The following is a 15,707-nucleotide window of genomic DNA, read 5'->3' as shown; positions in this document are numbered from 1 at the left end:
TTCGGGCGTACGGTGTCTAATACATGAATCCATTTCCATTCATGCAAATCCATGCATTGATCAATTCATGAACTAAAACCCCATTATTTATTTATTGATTATTTGAATGTTAAGGTGAGTTAGTTTGTTGTAGTGAGTGCTGGGCCCCCTGTGTTTGTATTTACTAGAGTGTTTGGTCACAGGCCAATGCACCCCATCCTGGGAAGTGGGTGCTGTTTGCACCCCATTCTTAGGAATGGCGAGTGTGTTGGTACTTCTGTATCTATATATTTGGGTTGATTTTTAATTAACCTCTGTTACTGTGATCATAGCTTTCTCATGCACCCTTGATAAGCTCATTTACCTGAAACCTGTGACAGCTGCCCCTTTAATACTAATTCAGGTGCTGTGTTTGGGATTGTCTCACCTTATAAAAGCCATGTTACTTGGCAGTTGAGCATTAACCCAGGAAAAAAAACACATGTTCATTTTAGCTATGATGTGTAAGCAGGTGCCAGGTTCCTAAGAAAACCAGTTGCTAGTGTAGGACTTGCAGTGAAATGGGGTCCCTTGGCGATGGGCTGCAACAGAGCCAGATTAAGGTCTAAATGGGCCTGGAGCTGAAAATCATCAATGGCCTATTATGCACAATAATAGGGGTTGTGGCCAGCACCTAATAATGTGGGGGGCGTGACCAGTGTTCTGTTTGGGTGGTCTGCTCATGGGTGTGTCTGTATTTGTGTAAATACTTTCAACTAATTATATATGCCTGGAAAAGGCAGGGGGCTGGCATAAGAAAAATGCAGGGAGATATATTGGCGGGTGCCCTCCAAAGGTGCACATGCAGGATACCGATGTTCTAAGATACTTGCAGGGTGAGGCAGCATTCCAGTCATAAAAAAAATACTGAAAGCCGAAACTTGGTAGACAACATTTCAGCACCTTTTAGGTGGCTACCTAAATTTACCACACCATATACCACTTATACAAATCATGCAACACAATAGTAACCCCCTTATACTGTACTTGCCTCTTACACATTGTGCCACATGGAATGAGCCAAAATTCACACTGACTGAGCCAAAATTCACACTATGGCACACAGATTGAGTCAAAATTCACGTTATGTCACACAGATTAAAGCAAAATACACATTTTGCCACATGGATTGAGCCAAAATACACATTATTATACCAAACAGATTGAGCAATAATGCACAATATGCTTCATAAATAGGGGCATTGCGCTCTGAAGGCGCGCATTAAAAATTTACACCATAATGCCTATTACATGTTAAGCCAAACACCATATTCTCCATTACGTATTATGCCAAACACCATAATGCCTATGAAAAATGATGCTACTTAAGTGTTGCTTACCAACATGTTCATTGCCAGGGGTTCTATGCTTATTGCCAGGGGTTCCATGCTCATTGCCATGTGGGATTACATGCTCATTGCCAAGGGGGAATACATGCTTGCGGTAACTGGGGGATAGCCGCCGTCGGGCAGAAATGACAGCCATTGACAGCTGGGCAGAGAGCAGGGGGCTGCCTGGCTGTATTCAGAGCACTGCATGTCCCGGCTATTTGAAATAATACCCCTTTCACACCAGAAAATGCAGGGATTTACCCGGGAATATGGCCCCAAGATCATGCAGGGACATTCCCGGACTGGACCGTTTTACACCAGCCTAGTCCCTGCATTTTTTTGTGTGAGGGGGAGAGAAAACAACCCCCGCCCCCCTTTAAACAACCAGCTACATCTTCGGAACCAACTGACCGATTTACATGTAGGCTTCAAATGATTTTGGTCCCGTGAAACTGGGCCATTTGGTTCCAGAGAAATCTGTCAAACAACATGAACAGCCATGAAATTACATTTCAGAAATGAAAAAAATCTGGTTTACCCGCAATATCTCTAGAACCAAAGAACCCATATGGACCAGGTATCAGATTGAAGGCCCAGCGATTTGGGTTCGACTGAGATCAACCTCAAGCTTCTGTGATGCCGGAGGGGGAACTGGCAGCCGTTGGAACCGGGTGGAGGTCGGAATTAGCGGGTCCCATGTTATCCTATGGGGAAAACGTTCCAGGTTTGCCTGTCGGTATCTCCGGTTCCCGGGGGGCTACCGACACTGGGCTGGGCTCGTTGGAAAGCTCTGGCCCTCAGCTACAGAATGGGCCTATTTGGAGAATGGGCCTGGAGCTGTAGCTCCATCAGCCCCATTGTTAATCCGGCCCTGGGCTGCAAGCTTAAATGCATTGATCAATTCATGAACTAAAACCCCATTATTTATTTATTGATTATTTGAATGTTAAGGTGAGTTAAGGTGAGTTAGTTTGTTGTAGAGGTATATATATATATATACCTCCCAACATGACCCTCTCCAGGAGGGACACATTGCTCTGCTCCTGCACTTCCTTCCTAATGTATGATTGCTGTCACCTGTGTTGAAGCACCTTTCTTATCATTTAACCCATGGGTCTTCAACCTATGGCCCTCCAGATGTTGTGAAACTACATGTTCCCAGGGCCGGTGCAAGGCATCTAGGCGCCCTAGGCAAACCTACAGGATACCGCCCCCCCCCCCCCCCCAAAAAAAAAACACACATTACCCTAGACTCAAATCCTGATAACACAGTCAGAATGAACAAAACCACCTTGTAAATGACTGCCACCATATATGATGAAGACTGTCTGCATCATGCAGACACACACCGCACCCGGCCACCCCCATGAGCAAATGCAGGTTCTTTTAAAATTTTAGATCCACTGACTCACTGTTTAACACACAGAGCCGGGACTATGTAAAAACCGGACCGGACTAAACTCCGGACCGCCGGACAGGACATCAAAATCTGCAGTCCGGAGCTTGTAGGGTCCGGTCCGGGGGGTGTCCTCTCCGGGGGGTGTCTTGTCCGGGGGGCTCCCTATTATAGCTATCACCAGGGACATGGGGTAGGGGAGATTACAGCCTCCCCGTGTGGTCCGGACCGTCCGGTTTTTGCTACATGCCCGGACCATACAGGGAGGGTTTATTCTACCCCCTCCTCCTCTACTTGGTGACAGGTGTGACAGGCAGCCCTCCGAACAGGACACCCCCCGGACCGGAGGCTACAAGCTCCAAAATGCAGAGTTTGTTGTCTGGTCCGGGGGTTTTGTCCTGTCCGGTTTTCATCCATACCCCACAGAGCCCGCCCGTGTACCAGCTAGCCGCTGCGCTGACAGACAGACAGTTCTGAATCCCCAGTTATCAGGCCTGCCTGCTACAGCGGGAAACTTTGTTGCCCCTGTCAGTCAGTCAACTGCCTGTCAGCGTTACTTAATCCCCTGGCCGCCTCCCCACCCTGGACGGTCTGGACCGGACACCGACACACACAAGCGGGCGGCTGAGCAATGTACTGACTCCGGCAGGTGGAGGAGCGCCCGCCCACCCAGCTGCTTAGTGAAACACATTCGCTAAGTAGCTGGGCGGGCGGGCTGCGCCGGCTCCGCCACTCGCCAAAGTCAGTACATTGCTCTGCCGCCCGCATCATCAGGCAGGGGATTAACGCTGACAGGGGCTACGAAGTTTCCCGCTGTAGCAGGCAGGCCTGATAACTGGGGATTCAGTTATCAGTTATTAACTGGGGGTCTGTCTGTCAGTGCAGCAGCTGGCTAGTACGCGGGCGGGCTCTAGCGGGGGGACGGGCCGGGGACGGTGGGGGTCCAAATAAGTAGAGTTACTCACAAAATGCTTTGTCTCTCTGCAGGCCTGGCAGCCTCTCCGTGCTCTCCTCTGCGGTAGCGTCAGCAGCATAGCTTCCTGCTGGCTGCTGCTGCTGCTTCTTCTCCCCGGCTACAGCTCACTACCGCCCCCCAGTGGCCAGCGCCCTAGGCAAATGCCTAAACTTGCCTAGTGGTGGCGCCGGCCCTGCATGTTCCAACATGCATTGCCACATTTTTTCCTATAAGAGCATGCCAAAACTGTCAGGGCATGCTGGGAAATGTAGTTCCACAACATCTGGAGGGCCACAGGTTGAAGACCTGTGATTTAACCTGTTCAACAAATGTTATGGCAATCATGCATTAAGCAGAAAGTCCAGGAGCAGAGCACTGTGTCCCTATTGTGTTGCTATGCACCTATACATATGTATTATGTACAGACCTGCAAATGTGTCTATCACGATTGATTCATACTAAATTCAAAGCATTGGGACATACTGGCACTTGAAGTTACTACTTAATTTGTTTTGCCTTGAGTATAGATATTATATACAGTGCACACACTGTTCTTATTTGATTCACTAAGTCATGAGGTTTACATACAATGTAGAGATGGGTCGTTCTCGAACGAAGCGGGTCTTTTGAACGGATCCCATAAAAGACTGAGGGGTAGATTTATGAATGTTGCTTTAAGGATCCTTATGGGCGCAGGTTCGCTTCACCACTTTATCGTGGTGAAGAGAACCTGACTTTCGCCCGAATATTGTTTGTCTGCACGTTATGGGAGTACGTTATCCCCTCCTGCCGGTTATACGCTTCCACCCATAGCGTTTGTGCGCTCCCCCCTTCTGCCGAGTACTGCGCATGCGCCGGTTACCTTGTCTGGCAATGTGTACCCGGCGCATGCGCAGATATATCCGTCACACGCCGGGGACCAGCAGGCGCCGGGGAGAGAAACATGTGTCAACCGGGCAGAGGACCAGTAAAGTTTCTTTTAATGAACAAAAAAAAAACCCCTCCGTTTAAACTACTACACAGCGCCAGAAAAATCTGGCGCTATGTACAAGAGCTAAAAGCAGCTGCGTGTGGCCACAAAGGATGTTGATAAATAAGGTATGAAGCCGGCACCCACTTCCCCCTAAAGTATTTACGTTACCCCTCCTCCCCCATAGCGCCGAGGGTTACACACCCGCATCGCGGGTGTCATAGATGAAGTGAAGCGTTATCCCCTGCTTTAGCGTGCGGGGATAACGCATATGCCCCACAGCACCACTTCATAAATCTACCCCTGTGGGAGTCGCTGATCCCAAAAAGGTGAACCGTCGTTCTTTTACTTTCAGTTTCGTTTTTCATTACAATGCATTTGCCTATGCTCAGCACTGCCACCTGTGGCAGCTGAGATGTACTAACGCTGGAGACTGAGTTCAGTGCTGCTACTTCAAGTAAAAGAAAGAATAACAAGGCTGCTGCTGTTAGGGATGGCCATCGGTGCAGACGCCATCGATGGTTGCCATCGATAGCGATTCTACACACCCAGCCATCGATCAGTGTTTTACTCGGTTATGTATGTTCTTATTTGTTCAGCTCACTGTTTAAAAAAAAAAAAAAGTAAAAAAAAAAAAATGGCAATAAATGATTATAAAACAAATTATGCTTCACTATTCTCAAATTACCCCTTCTTTCAAAGTGAACAGTTGAGCCGTCTAAAAGATACGGATCTTTTCGCCGGCTGGGCTGCTGGATCCCAGCTCTCGTTAGTGACCCGTTTTGCCCCTCTCTAATTACAATGTAGCGTGGGTGTGACGTCACGCGTCCCTCTACGCCGGCAATTTTGCGACAGCTCGCCAGTCGCCGCCACGCTTTACGGCTATGAGGAAGTAGATCCTGCAGCTTTTGCAGTGTTTGCTGGAGGTCAGTAATCCGTGCTGCTCGGTGCGAGTTCTGGAATGGAAACTGATAGCGCCACAGACAGCAGGGATCTGATGATTAGAGGCTAGAGCCGATTTCGTTGTGTGTAGCGCTAGACTACAGTACCGCTACTGTAATCATCTGACACAGGAGGTCGAGGCTGTTGTACCTCGTGGAATGAGAGAACGCGTGAAGTGACAGTCTCCTTTTCAAACAGCCTTATATTGTACTGTACTGTACTGTCTCATGCAGTCAGTTTAACAAACGAGACATTACCTCTGCACCACTCGCTGAAGGAGTTTTGTCCTCATTTCAGTTCAACAAACACTGGTAAATGAAGATGAATTAATAATAGATTATTGACCGCGACACTTCTTAGTTATAGTATCCATTTTAAACAAGCGCTACAAGTTATAACCTAATTATTAATGCACAGTGGGACAACAGTCAAAGCTCCAGATCTAAATTAGGGGCTCTGTCAATTGATTTCAATCATTAAGGCAACATAATTACATTACAGCACATCGTATACGTTGCATATTATAATAGCATATTATTTTTGTTAGTTCAGAACATTGGATCCCCTTGGTTAGCAAAATGAAACTGCTTCAGTACATCATTGAACTTGTTAAGAACATTAAAGCGCATACCCTCACATGCTTGGGCACTCACCATGCTTCGGGCACAGTGATTCTTGTGGCTATTAGGCAGATTAGTTATGCTAGTCCCATGTTCTGAATTTAAGACATAATCAGGGCCTCATTAACCAATAGGCTGATTAGGGTGCAGTGGCGAAACTAATACCCCATTCAGACATACTACCCGGGATTTTAGACCCAGTTCAAACCCGGTTTTTAAAAATCCCGGGTCCATTGCAGGTGCGCAGGACCCTGGATTTTAGAGGACTAAAATCCCGGGTAGAGCCTTTCAGACATACGCTAGTCCCGGGATTGTGCACGTGAAAAATCCCGGGATTGTGCCGTATGTCTGAAAGGGGTATAAGAATGGGTGCCCCGCCAATCCTGCCTCACCCCTCTGCTTGCCGCTGGGGGTCTGTACTCACCCCTCCTTGGGGAAAAATGCCCCATACAATATGTCTGACCCTAACAGCAGACAGTTTTAAAGATGCTAGAGGGGACCTCTGCCTCCTCTTATATCCTCAGGGACAATAGAATAGTGCACCGGGTATAGTGAGCCATGCAAGGGGACATGGTGCACCGATACGGTGCCTATGTTGGCTGTCGACATTCAGGACAACCCCATGTCGACATTTTGACTGTCGATTTTCCCCAAGTGGACCTAATGCTTGTGTCAACCTAAAGCCATGTTGACCTTCAGTGGTTGACCTAATGCATGTCGACCTTTATGCGGTCGACCTAATGATCCACACCTCTGCGGGTGCTATTGTTACGCTACTGCTAGGGTGCTAGACTCAATTATTCCAGGCATGTTAGTGATCACCCATCCTGATATACTATGGGGGGTAAAGTTCTCAAGGTGACTGCCAGATGTCTGTGCCAATATTACTTATAGAGGGTACACACAGTGAAATATGCTGTATTTTTCTATGCGGTTTTGCTTATAGAAGCAAAATCGAATAGAAAATCGAACGGTTTTTCTACATTCGATGCAGATTTGATCCCAAGGTGCACTCTCAGGGCCATCTTAACAGCATTATGGCCCCTGGGGAAAGCAGTGCAGTAAACCCCCCATCGGCATCCGCAGTTCTGCGTGCCAGGTCCGGATTACGCAGTTGTACTGCAGTGCTGCGGCCCAGATTACTAGGGGTTGACGTCTCTCTACTTCAGGCAGGGCGGGCAACCAGCAGATGATTACAGGAGGACCAGTCTTCCGGCGACTGCGACAATATAGCAACAGCAGGACAAGCCGTGTGGTGCCCTGCGCAGTTGCATGGCTCTACCCCTGTAAAAATGTGCACTAACCCACTATCCCCCCAGTGACCTATAGTACCCAACCTAGGCTTCCCCCCTCCCCTCCTGACCCCAGTGACATACAATACTTTCAGCCCTATCCATATAATCCCACTCTCGGTAGCAGATATTTACTGTAACAAAAACTCCCCATCTATTAGACTAGTCCCTGGCAATGGCATTGTCACCAGTGATCTGCTCCCCCTGGGCCCTTCCCCAGTGTCACTTAAATAGCTCATCTGCTGCAGTGCAGTGACATACATATTGTATGTATCATACAATACTACTCAGCAACAACACATACAGCAGGCAGCACACAGGTAACGGAGCAGCAGCAGGACCCACCACAAATCCAGAGATGTGGCAGAGGAGCCAATCTGTGCAGACTGAGCATAGTTAAGAGAAAATGGCACCAGCCACTGGGAGGAGTTAAGAACCGCCGAGCCAGCCCACACAAGAATATATAGTGACAGCTGACAGTCTGAGGTGCTTGAGGGACGGAGTCACCGGACTGTGTTTCCCGGACACTAGACATTTATTTAGAGTTTCTTATATAGCGCAGCAGATTCCGTTGTGCTTTACAATAGTAGACAGTGATAAAACAAACTGGGTAACAACAGACAGACTTGGAGGTAGGAGGGTTCTGCTGCAAGCTTACAATCTATAGGAATATAGGAGGGAAACACAAGGACAGGCACCAGTAATAGCATAGTAGTCCCACCAAGTTACAAGTCCAGAAGGGAAGCTATGTAATACATAAGTGCCTCAGAGAGTTATGCGTGTAGAACTTAAATAAGATAGGCTTGCCTGAAGAGGTGAGTTTTCAGGGAACGCTGGAAAGTTTGGAGGCTAGCGGAGAGTCTTATTGTGCGTGGAAGGTCATTCCATAGGATGGGAGCAGCCCGATGAAAGTCCTGTAATAGTGAATGGGAGCTAGTGATCCGTTCAGAAGACTTATACGTTAGTTGGGCGCCCACTAAGCTATTTGCTTAGTTTTCCGCTAACCCTCGTGGGGCTCGGTGGCTGGCTGTGCTCGCCACACTATATTAAGTCAACTCCATGCCGACATGGATAGTGGGGGTATGAGCGTACTAACTATAGTGGACGTCCAACTAACATATAAGTACCCAATATTATTTATTTGTGCAAATCTATTATAATGCAATAAAGGCTCAAGCCCAACTGCAGCTTGTAACACAATTGAACAGAGTAAATATATATGCTAATTTAGTTAAGTTTTGGGTCAGTTTATCCTCATTAATCAAACATTCCTTATAAAATATACAATTACCACCTTTATGCCTATTTAAGGTGGATTGTCCAAATGTGGATGACATCTTCCATTTGTTTTGTACAAAGTTCCCAGTAATTACAGGGATGAATGGAACCTCCTTAAATCACCATTTGTTGTACACCGTAACAGCTCAGTTGAGGCTAATAATGTGTGTGTGCTTGAACTGGAAGCTGCAGTCACAAAGTGGTCAGAAAGTAGAAATTATGTTTGCATGTTTCTAACAATACATGTTTTGATTGTCAGGTTTTGAGAACATGGCGTACTCCCTTTTCATGAAGCTCTGCATGTTTACAAAGAAGCACAAAGGGAAGCTGCTTGCTGTGTCCTCTATTGGCCTTTTCACCGTAAATATATCCTACCATGTTTTCCCAGAGCAAACTTTCAGAAAATTGTATCAGGGCTGGGCGAAAGGAGAATTGGCCCAGCTCACTGGAAAACAGCAAAGACTTTTTCAGGATATTTTCAAAGATGTCCAGTTGGTGTCATCGAGTGGATTTACCCCCTTCGCAGCCTACGGGTTTCAACCTGTGAGTTCTGGTATACCCTGGCTACCTCAAGGTTGTTTGATTGGCATTCCTGCAAATTACAATACAGAGGATAGCAGGGTCGGAATTGTTAATCGTATGCTTGTGATTAATGGAAAGGAGGTAGATTGGGAAAGCGAATCTGGGATCCATTTAATCAGCTCATTAGCATTATCAGAAAAAGCTCAGAAGTTCTCATTGGCTAGGGAAGTCATACATGCACAGATGAATGGTCCCATATTGCAGGCTTCCATTGCCCCTCTCTGTCTATCTAGTGTTTGCCTCTCAAGTGTGGCATTTAAGCAACTTCTAGGCCTGTATTCTGGGCCTGTGTTATTGAGGGGTGCGTTCAATTTATTAGCAATTGTGCTCGGATTTACATTGTATTTCTTGTGTGACGATGCAGTGAGTCAGTGGCTGGATTACAGATCTGATCTAAAAGTGGCCACAGTTTCAAAAGCTTATTCCCAAGGTGGACTGGAGTTTTATGAGAAAATACTGGCACGCAATAGGACCCTTCGGAATATTATGGGTAAGGAGGGTGAAGCCATTTATGCACCAAGTGGCAATCTATTTCCCAAACATAAACTGCGGTTAAAGCATGCCCCATATACCTCCCGGAGGGACCGGATACAGCATGCTTTGGAAATGCAGCAGGGATGATCCGGCTTTGGACAATGGACTACTAGAAAATGGAGACCTTTCACTGAGACAGCATTATAGCTTATGGATTTGACCATATCTGTCATTCTATTTAATTGTATCATACCTGTATTAAGTTAAATAAATATAAAATATTTGATTAAGCACAGAATAACTAACACTTGTATTGTGGAGATCTGTAGATTATACCTCCTTAAAGTTACATGGTTAATATTGCCTATAAACTTCATTTATTTAGACAACTTTATCTAGGAATGAATGTCAGCAACAAGGTTATTAATAATTTACAAGCTAGCAGTGTGTACATTGGATGATCAGATAATAAAATCAAAGTAAACAACAGTAGGATTAGCATAACATTTGCTGGCTAGCGCTCCCTACACCTTGTCATTGCCTCCTCTATTGAATCTGCTAGGGCAGACCTACTGACACTGGAGATGCATATGAAGTCACATTCAAAACATCACCAACATTTCTGGCAAATACAGGGGTGTGTAATGTAAGAACGCTGCCTCATCCTTAAATCTAGGTAATTAGAAGTAATGGTTTCCAGAAGATGCACTACACAGCATGCTGTGGCACAAGGTGAAGGAAAGACACACAGGAAGAGGTATACTCTGGTTAACCAGTAGGTAAAATGCTTGCCCTGGCGATCAGAATTTGTTTAACGTTCAGTCCTAAACACCTTATTGCAGGGATTGTATACGCATTTTATAGTTCAAAAAAATGTAAATAGACATCGCTTTTGGAAATAGGAAAATTTATATTTATTAAAATAACAATATTCACATACAGATAACGACGACTGTAAGTATCAATTAACAGAAATTTACAATAAAATGGTATTAAGATATATTTAGCAACAGCCGTCACTTTTAAATCAGTTATGTATTCATAACAAATTTACCCTTTGTTATTTCTAATAGAGCAGTCGTAAATAGAAACTCAGTTGCAAAGTATCAATTTTATTAGATCTATTTGTAGCAATGTAGCACCTCTCTATGTCATTGAGTAATTCTTACCCTGTGTGTGTGTATATATATGTCGCACCATCATTATTGATATACTGCTATTCAGCTGTGGAGGCACCGACCAAGTATTGTATTGTTGTTGGGAGAGCCTGGCCCCATATTTCTAAAGGATACAGAAGCTGGCATCCTTTTGGTTCCTATACAGTGTTACGAGTACCGCACCTTCACTATCGATTATTTTTATATATTTATATACACAGAAAGAAAAGGGGATTCAGTGCCAAGTGTGCAATGAGAGAGGAGCGAACGGGATATCTTTTCTTTTTTATTCTTGATAAATTACTCCCCCTGTGTGTGTGTGGGGTGTCTGCACAGGTCCTGTGAAGGTGGTGGTGTACCACCGCTAAAGAAAACAGGTATAGTAAAAGAAAGTGTAGCCCCGGCGACTATAGTAAAAAAAAACTAAGAATAAATATGTTATAAAAAATAGACAGAATTGATTTTTACATGTATAAGAGTAAAAAAGTGCAATATATGAGGATAAGTAAAAATGTAGGCTAGGGATGGGAATAAAAAACACAATATGAGCGACTACTATATGTATTAAAAATACCATATAATAGCTAAAAATATATACGTGAGATATAGTAAGTTAAAACAAGTTATAGGTAAAATATATACGATGAGAGTAAAAAAGGAATGAAATGGCTTAACTTAGTGCAGAGAATAGGGTTTCAGAAGCTGGTCGACATGTTTCGTCACAAAAGGACTTCCTCGGGGTGGAGACAAACTGGTGGGAGCAGATATTTATACTGTGGCAGACTGACATCACCTCCTGTTACTAATCTCATATATTTAGCCAGATCTGTCACTCATCCCCTGTGTATATAACGTTCCTGCCCAGCGGGATACACAAACCCGCCCCCCCTAGGGAAAAGACCAGTGTTCTAGGTGTATAACGTTCCTGCCCAGCTCTCATGCACCCTAACTCCCAAACAGTAGGAGGAGACACTAACTAAGGGCCACCGTCCTGTACTCCTGTGCTGTCATGCTGGACCCTCACCCACTGGCAGAAGCTGTAAGTCCCCCACCCTCCGCTTTAGTCCCCCTTATGCCCACACACCCCTATCACTACCCAGCCTCCGGTTTTCCTGGGTCGTGACCTCCGCCAGTGGGGAGCCGCTGACTCAAAAACACCCTACTATACTATTGCACACACACACACCTGCCCCTCACACCCACAAATGTCACTGTACCATCCACACTATCAATGTACATCTTACTCTGTAACCGCTTTTAAATTAAACAAAACAATAGGTACTTATGTAATATCTGGGTTCCCGTTTTTCTTATGAGACCGCGTCCGCTCGCCACGCTTCGGGCACGGTGGCTCGCTGTACTCGCCGCACTATATAAAATCAACTCCATGCGTAGTTGGATAGTAGGGGTATGAAAAAATGGGGTGCATTTAACATGGGAGCCCAGATAATACATAAGTAACAAACAATACACACCCCCTTCCAAATCCTATGCTCTCTATTTAACACATTTCACCTATAACTCAAGTTGCAATACAGGGCATCTTTCATACAATATTAACCATATTTCTCACATTACAAACATTCATAAATTAAGGGGCAGCCCCGTACGCCGGTGTGAAGAGTGCCCGTAGGGCGCGATGAATCACCTAGTTATCAATATTGGGCACATAAGCCTAATACCATTAGGATAATATAGTGATCGGTTCTATGGGGGGCTTGTAAGGATAAGCGGAAATGTTACATGATATTCATTGTAATAAAATAATTAATAGAAATGCGTAAAAACTGTTAATTAATATCCGGACTGCGGTGGAGTGGGATGCGACGTCATTTCTGCCCCGCGTCCACCGTCATCGTAGTTCAAATGCGCATGTGCCAGTGTATGCACCTAGTGCCGGGAGATCCTTTACTTTTCATAATCCCACATCCTGTTGAATGGGTGACGTGTTTCCTTCAATTGTTTCCACACTGGTACCGCCCAATCATGTTCGATCAGCAGTGTTGGGCCTGACTAGTACTGGGAAGGGGAACCTCCAAGGAAGATCAGGTGCTGTAAACAAAGGGTGAAGGTATGACACACATATAAAGGATATTCAGACAGGCATCCCTGGACTATAAAATAATACCTAAATTGTACATGCATACTAGGTCTGTCTACTAGATACTCCATACCTTAATATATTATCACTACTATTTTTATTTAAATATACTGACCAATGCCCTGCATATATATATATATATATATATATATATATATATATATATATCTCTATATTTTCTAATGTATTTGTATGGTTATCTGATCTATTTTTTAAACTACTCATCTCTAAAAGTCACATAAGTAGTCCTATTTGCCACATGTAGGTTTCTTATGTTAAATGGTAGCAGAGCTGCTAAAATATGTACTCATTAACATAACCTATTTAATGAAGATTTATATGTATTAATATCATTCCCCTTCTCTTATAAATGGAAATACCATCAAATTCATATAATACCGGCTACATCCATAACTAATGAGGCCGACAACCTAATGATGGCCTACATCACAAAACGTACCAGGAAAGACTAACAGATCTTAATATGTATACTTTAGAGCAGAGAAGGGAAAGGGGGGACATGATAGGGGGGGACATGATAGAAACTTTCAAATATATCAAGGGTTTTAACAAGGTACAGGTGGGAGACATTCTTCACAGTAAGAGGAGCAAAAGAACACGAGGACATGCACTGAAACTAGAGGGAGGAAGATTCAGGGGAAATGTGAGGAAGAATTACTTCACAGAAAGAGTAGTAGATAAGTGGAATAGCCTCCCATCAGAGGTGGTAGACGCAAATACAGTAGTACAATTTAAACATGCTTGGGATAAGCATATTGATATCGTTACAAAAAAATAAGGATCAAATATGGTTTGAGGTAACAGGTTTAAAAAAAGGGGCAGACTAGATGGGCCAAGTGGTTCTTATCTGCCGTGTTTCTATGTTTCTTTAACCGCCCGCAATGAACTTTAGACTTGATCCTGATTGACCTGACAGGCTATGTTCTATATCAGCCACAAGATGCCGCTACTAACAATATTTGGTACGCAGGTTTGCGTTCCAATTGAAGAAAACACGTCACCCATTCAACAGGACGTGGGATCGCGTAAAGTAAAGGATCATATATATATATGATAAATACTTTTTTTTACACTATGTGGAGAATCTCCGTTTTTGTCTAAGGCAGTCACCTAACACAACACCTGACTTAGAATTAAAGGGGCAGCTGTCACAGGTTACAGATAAATTAGCTCATCTGGGGTATAAGAGAAAGCTATGATCACAGTAACAAAGGTTAATTAGAAATGAAGCCACATATATAGATACAGAGTACCACAACACTCGCCATCTCTGCAAATGGGGTGCAAGCAGCACTCGCCATTCCCAGGTTGGGGTGAATTTCTAATTAACCTTTGTTACTGTGATCATAGCTTTCTCTTACACCCCAGATGAGCTAATTTATCTGTAACCTGTGACAGCTGCCCCTTTAATTCTAAGTCAGGTGTTGTGTTAGGTGACTGCCTTAGACAAAAACGGAGATTCTCCACATAGTGTAAAAAAAAGTATTTATCATATATATATATATATATATATATATATATATATATATATATATATATATATATATGTATACCGTGTGTTGGACCGGCACTCCCACAAATAGAACATCAGAGCTGCGTGCCTTTGCAAAGATCAGATACAAAGCAGGGTTCCCCACGGGGAGCAAGCACGTCACTGCAGCAATTTCTTATGAAGAAAAGTTGTTTATTGAGCCTCGACGGGCCGTTTCGGGGTACAACCCCTTCCTCAAGAGACTTCAAACAGGTACAATAATTACCACAGTGTTACACATTTAAATACCCTCACCTTGCCGCCAAAACACCTTCAGTCAGGCCAGACACGCCTCCGCTGCACGTCAGACGGCTCCGTCGCACGACAACAGCATCATCGCCTCACACACAATGATCTGTCGTCATGACAACCGGACGCCGGCCGGCGACCCGAACCCATCGCGCAGATGCGAGCACCCGCCACTCTCATCTAGCGGGTACCCCCTGTCCGCGGGACCGATCAGGCTTGCAGTGAAATACGTGTCCACACTGACACACTCACCGATTGCCTCCTCGATCAGTGCCGGCACCCAGAGTGGCTAACGGCGTCTCTCACATGCCGCTGCCCCTCTGTTGGTAGCCTAGCAACCTCCCAAGCTGCCGCGACGTCACCCAGGAAGCACACGCCCACGGCTCACACCACGTCAGCGCTGCTCCCATGGCAACGACACAGCTGAGGCAATCATGAGTGTAGATGTTACATACAGGCTATGGACTACTATACAGCATTTATATGGACAACATAAACCTTGCATAACTCAGGACATAAATTCCTAAGTGGGCGACCATTCACCATCCTCTGTGGCCGGACCGTCTCACACACAGCTCGAACCACACAGGAAAATGGCCGCACACATCAACTGAGGTGTCGTCCTGGGTGCTCACACCAACCCAGGTCGACAGCTCAGGTGTCGACATACCATATGCTGTAGACAATATAGACACCCTTCATGAATAGAACATCACCAACAAGACAAATAAAACATTATACAAATAAAGATAATAAATAGTAATACAAAAATACAAAGAGATAATAATAA

At 44.8% G+C, this 15,707-nt stretch overlaps 2 protein-coding genes across 5 annotated transcripts in view; both read left to right on the top strand.

Annotated features, from left to right (window-relative positions):
• The first annotated feature begins 5,494 nt into the window (after positions 1-5,494).
• On the top strand, positions 5,495-10,159 carry TMEM177 (transmembrane protein 177). 2 transcript variants are annotated; one of them, XM_083153652.1, is made up of 2 exons: positions 5,495-5,596; positions 9,062-10,159. In XM_083153652.1, the coding sequence occupies exon 2, from the start codon at positions 9,073-9,075 to the stop codon at positions 10,003-10,005; it is 933 nt and encodes a 310-aa protein (XP_083009778.1). In that variant the 5' UTR covers positions 5,495-5,596; positions 9,062-9,072; the 3' UTR covers positions 10,006-10,159. The 2 variants fall into 2 exon arrangements, with proteins under 2 accessions (XP_083009778.1, XP_083009779.1); XM_083153653.1 differs by lacking the exon at positions 5,495-5,596 and adding an exon at positions 5,603-5,923.
• A 105-nt stretch (positions 10,160-10,264) lies between these two features.
• LOC146020482 (uncharacterized) overlaps positions 10,265-15,707 on the top strand; it is a 35,415-nt gene continuing 29,972 nt past the window's right edge. For 2 of the 3 annotated variants that reach the window (XM_083153654.1, XM_083153655.1), the window contains exon 1: positions 10,265-10,615. In XM_083153654.1, coding sequence (XP_083009780.1) covers positions 10,576-10,615 — 40 coding nt within the window. In that variant the 5' untranslated portion in view covers positions 10,265-10,575. The remainder of the gene's footprint in view (positions 10,616-15,707) is intronic. The other variant, XM_083153656.1, reaches the window with a different exon arrangement.

Source organism: Crinia signifera, chromosome 7 (assembly GCF_055691185.1).
Source record: "Crinia signifera chromosome 7, ASM5569118v1, whole genome shotgun sequence".
Classification (NCBI taxonomy): Eukaryota; Metazoa; Chordata; class Amphibia; order Anura; family Myobatrachidae; genus Crinia; species Crinia signifera.
The sequence above is the reverse complement of the archived record's forward strand: the minus strand, read 5'-3'. Positions and strand labels throughout refer to the sequence as shown.

What these genes read in the sequence shown, in the direction of transcription:
- TMEM177 (XM_083153652.1), top strand. Translation starts at nt 9,073, where the DNA reads ATGGCGTACTCCCTTTTCATGAAGCTCTGCATGTTTACAAAGAAGCAC.